Raw genomic sequence first — 5,292 nt, forward strand, 5'->3', positions numbered from 1 at the left:
TTAGAAGAAAAAATCAATTCAATTCTTCTCATATATTTCTTCTCTTCTTTGAATAACAACTATTATTATGCACAAATTCTTTTTTCTTTTCATTGATTTTCCCTTGTGATCATCCAAAACATCACTTGCAAACAAATAAAGAATAATTGCTGCAAGCTAAGTCATGCTTTCTAATTTACAACTTAAATTGCCAAATGTGGAATGAAGCAATAGAATGAAAGATCTTTTGTGTTTGAAACTCTTTCAAGCATAAAACAACTTGGTAAATAAAAGTTCATTCCAAGTGTCTTGAAGGCCAGGCAAACACCAGTGCACACAATCAGCATAGCTAACAGGGTTAGCTAATTGCTCTGGAGTCAACGGGCTCCATTGCTTCTTGTATATTGAAGTATGTGCATCTCTACGGTAACTAGAAAGTTGTGTGATGTTCAAAAATGTAATGGGCACTTTGGTTTTGCTAAACACTTCTCCTATTACTTCCATTATGCTCTTCCTGCAATCAGAGCCCCAATATGTTGGATCATCGATTAGAGTTGTTTCATTGTAACAATTTCCTCCTTCTTCACCTCCCCAATCTATGCTTCTGTCATACATTTATGAAACATTAGGTTATTGGCACATTGGCATTGGTAAAGAACATTGACGTGTATGTGTGTACATTATCATTTTAAGTATATTACACTAATACCACGTGAAGTTTCATAAAATTTCACTTACACTTATATGTTTTTTTAACATAAATTAATACCCTATAAGAAATCACAATATAATATTTTTTAAATAATTAAAGAGATTAAAGTAATGACTAGAAAAAGATAGAGAAGTGTTTGTATAATTTCACAAAACTTCATAAGGTTTCGGTGTAATTTCCTCTACTGTTTTTAATAGTAGCTTAGAAAATCATGGTGATGTGTATGTATGTGCCTCAGAGAGACAGATAAAGACAGGGAAAAAAGAGAATTATACGCACTTTCCATGTGAAGGTGACATGCTTGTGAAGAAGACTCTAGTTTTCTTTGGATCCATATTCAACCTCACCCATCTAAGCATGCTTTTCATAGCCATACGATAAGCATCCTCTGTTGAGAGTTCAACAATCTCTTTCGCTTCATCATCGAAAGATCCAAGCCTTAAAATTGGAAGAACATAAAAATATATTATTTTCAAAGTCCATAGAAAAAGAAATGAAAGATATGACTAAGCAATGTTGTTTGAATAGAACAGTAAAACATACAAGATTTTCATCTTCAAGCCAGTCATCCACCAAAGATAGGTGTTGAATACCAAAATATCAACACCTTTCCAATTTCTGCCATGCTTATTGATTGAACCTTTTCTGACAATCCTATCAGATATCCTATGAATGACAGCATCGTCTGAATTTGATTCAAGAAGAAAAGGTGCCCAGTAGAACTCAATTGTGGCATTGTAATCCTAATTGAACACAACAAAATTAATAAAAAGAAAGAAAAAAAGTGGAGCATAATTATATAGCTAAAACTAGAAACACAACAAAGTGGATGAGCTAAACAGTGCTTCTTTACCTTGGCTGTAAATACAGTGAGTGAATCAAAAGTTTCCATTGATTTGGCATCTTCGGGAATGAGTCGATGGATAAGACATACAAAAGATACATATTGACCACGATTAAGAGAATCGCCAACAAACATCATCCTTTTTCCACGAAGTGTTTCAAGCACCAAACTGGCATTGAATCTACAATAAAGTCGAGTCAAACAATTAGATTTGTCCTGTAAATAAAAAAATATTTTATTATTGAACCCTCTTTTAAACAAGTCAAATTTATAATTGAACAAGCCTTAATTAAAAGATATAAAGAACAATTTGACTCATTTAATTTATTTATGACTTGAATATATATACTTTGCCTTTTTATTATCAAAATCTCTTTAATTTTTTTCTCTCATTAGTGTAGTATTTAATAGATACTTTTATGTTAGAAAATGAACCAAAACAATATTAAATAACAAAATATATATATATATATATATATATATATATATATATATATATATATTATACTTATAGAGCATCTCCAATAAGAAATATTTGCTAACTTCAATGAAATTTCAATTATTTGAAACAACTCTTCCATTTGAGCAACATGACATGACAATGGAAGTTTCAAACAAAAAATCAATTATTTTATTAAACAACTGCTTTTTATCATTAACTATTAAAAAGTAACATGTTGAACCAATAAAGACCACCAAACAACTATTACATAATCGAGTCAAAATAAAAAATATATAAAATTATTACTTTCTTATAATTTCTTCATTGAAAAAAATAATTGAATGAGTTATTTAGTAATGATATGACATAATAAGGATCATTAATCATACATTTAAATATTGCTCTAATGGTAGATCTTATAAATAATCTACACCTTCATAATTTTTTTTATTTACATTTCACTTTTTGACAACTTAAAAAATTAATGTAATTATTACAATTAAATATTAATTTAATTAAATAAAATAAATAATATTTTTGATTTGTGAAAATAATTTGTAAGAATAATTTGTGTTTTAAATAATGTTATTTATTTAAAAATTATTGTTTATTAATAAGATACACCGTCGAAAATGGTATTCTTAAAAAGTTCAAGACCATGTATATGCATAATTTAAATTAATCTTCGTATGACGTGTAATTAAATTTTTTAACTTAGTCTCTAGACTCAAGGATGCATGAGGAAGGTGGTCTTCCGTAGAATGGGTTCCCTCGAAGTAAAGGGTAATGGAAAGAGGAACTGTCCTATAAAACTACTACAGAGGTGTGGTTTGGGTGGGTGCCTTTATCAACCGGTGTCCGGTTTCAGCTGAGTATAATCTCAGTTCACCTGAATTTCTCAGAGGAAAATCAAGAAAAACAAAGGACACACAGTAATAATATACCAAACTGTTAGAAGTTTTTTTTTTTTTTTTTTTGAAAAAAGAAAAGAAGCAATGATATGAAACTAGTTTTACACCAAACTTTAAACGTGAAAGTGAAGGAAGAGTTACTTGGGAAGATCGCAACCGTGTGGTTGCCACCTCCAATGCTGGTAATCCTTGTCGGGTCGTCCATGTTTTTGACATGTCAATTGCGGCTGAATGTACGGACACTCCGATTCCTCGTACAACGGTCGACTCAACTCGTCCCGAACCCACCTTCCGCTGAACACGTCACACCCTTCCTCCGCCTTTCCCACCGTAAACGGCACCTTATGCCGCTTCACCCTCTCTTTCAAAATTCAACACACAATATATCACGTTACTCTCAATAAAAATAAAAGAAAAACAAACACCATAAATTATTATATATGTACAATTCTATTAAATAAGGTATCGAATTTTCATCTTGTTGATGAAAAAACTTTAAAGAGAGATTTCACAAAATGCCATCTAGTCAAATTTTTTTTTATAACAAAGTCAATAAATATATTTCAATAATATAATTATAAAAATGACATGACCCGATGAATGTTATAACATGTTATCAGTTCTTTTTATGTGGTTTTAGATGGAGTATAATTTCTCATGTTCAAACACTTGATTAAAGAACACTAATAACTAAGTTATTAGTGTGTGAAGACTCACCGGTTGAGGAGGAGGAGATTTTGTCGGGGTAAGAGTAGTTTTGGAGTTGTTGGCCGAAGATGCACATGAAGTCCTGGCCATAGAGGATGGCGACAAAGAGGATGAAAAGTATGAGGGTGAGAAGGTACGGAGAGAGACGACCTTTGCCTTTGAGAAGGGAAGAAGGGGTTGAGAATGGTGCCTTCATTTTTGCATGAATGCATTCACCAAACCCAACCTACTATATGATCGATTATTTCTCCTCTGCCACTATCTATTTTTTTAGGTTAATATAGCCACCAATTTCCTCTCAGTCAAACAACACAGGAAAACAGAAATATTAAGAAAAGATAAAAGGGAAAATGTGCGGGTTAAGGAAAACGATTGAAGGGCTAAATTTTGTCTTACCAATAATCTCTAAATTATTTAGGCTTCAAAATTGTCGTTAGGTACTTGATTATTTTTACAACTAATTTTTTTTTTTTTTAAATATGTCAACATAACATGCAAATTTAATTAAATTAAGCATTCATGCATGTCGCGATACTACTGAAGTCAACATTATGTTTTTATTAAATGCTCAGGAAAAAAAAAAAAAAAAAAAAAGAAGGAAAAGGAACACAAGGTGTACTTGTAAAGTCGATAGAGAAAAGCTAGTATCATATGTTACTTTTATCATTCAGAAATATAAGAAATATTTATAATGAAAAAGTATCACTTATCTTATTGGTTTTTACCAAAAGATATACATAAAAGGTGGTGTGTATAATTAATTATCGTCATTTTTTTAATTGTATTTTTTTATTTATCTAAATTATAATAATGACACTAGCGCTTAAATTTAACATCATGATCATGTTAATTTAAATTGACTTTAGTAATTTTTTTGTTAACCGTATATAATGTAGTAATTATCAACATTATAAGATACTCTCTTTATTTTTTATTATAAGAAAAAATAAACTTTTTATTTATAAATATAAATAAATTTTAATTATTTTTATCTCATTTAATAATATTTTTTTAAAAATATTTTTATTTTAATATATGATCTTTTGATTGTATTATTATTATTTTAAATATTATAATGTTATAACAAAGATAGTTTAAGAAGAATGTTATAAAATTAATAAAATTTAATATAAATAATTAATTATTTTAATATATGTAAAATAATTTTTGTTTTTACTTATAATAAAAAAAAACACAGATAGTAATAAAATATACTAATGTAATAATGTCTCAGTAGTAGATATAAAGACTAGTGAATCATTAAAAAAAGAAGCAGTGAGTGAGAAGTGAAAGCTACTCCAAATGCCGATTTTGTAATAGCGTGATAGCGGCAACTTGTTCATTTTCTTTCTAGCCGTTAGTAGGAAAATGTTTCGTGAATATTAAATTGGATTTTTTTATATATATATATAAAAAACGTTGAAGAGTATATTCGTGCTGTGTATATGCGAATAAGAAAAAAAAAAAGATAACTAGAAATTGCATATAACATGTCATTATTTTTAATGTTATAGGCTGTTTTTAATATTAAATCACTGTTATTAACTTATTATTTTACTTCTTTTACTAACAGCATTACTAAAAATTTATATAAACAATTATTTTACTTTATCTAATCTTGCTTTGCTTTAAAGGAGGTTAAGTACAAACTACTGTTCATTATGATAAAAAAAAACTTAAAAGTCAAATAGACACT

General features: G+C 28.7%; 1 protein-coding gene across 1 annotated transcript; it reads right to left on the bottom strand.

Annotated features, from left to right (window-relative positions):
- On the bottom strand, window positions 1–3,868 carry LOC109793929 (protein trichome birefringence-like 33). Its single transcript, XM_020353412.3, has 6 exons — window positions 3,606–3,868; window positions 3,030–3,249; window positions 1,545–1,716; window positions 1,235–1,434; window positions 971–1,129; window positions 1–583 (listed from the first exon to the last, which is right to left on the bottom strand). Exons 1-6 carry the CDS (start codon window positions 3,790–3,792, stop codon window positions 244–246), a joined length of 1,278 nt encoding a protein of 425 aa, XP_020209001.2. The 5' UTR covers window positions 3,793–3,868; the 3' UTR covers window positions 1–243.
- Window positions 3,869–5,292: the final 1,424 nt, after the last annotated feature.

The sequence above is a fragment of the Cajanus cajan genome, chromosome 9, assembly GCF_000230855.2.
Source record: "Cajanus cajan strain Asha chromosome 9, NIPB_CcT2T_4, whole genome shotgun sequence".
Taxonomy (NCBI): Eukaryota; Viridiplantae; Streptophyta; class Magnoliopsida; order Fabales; family Fabaceae; genus Cajanus; species Cajanus cajan.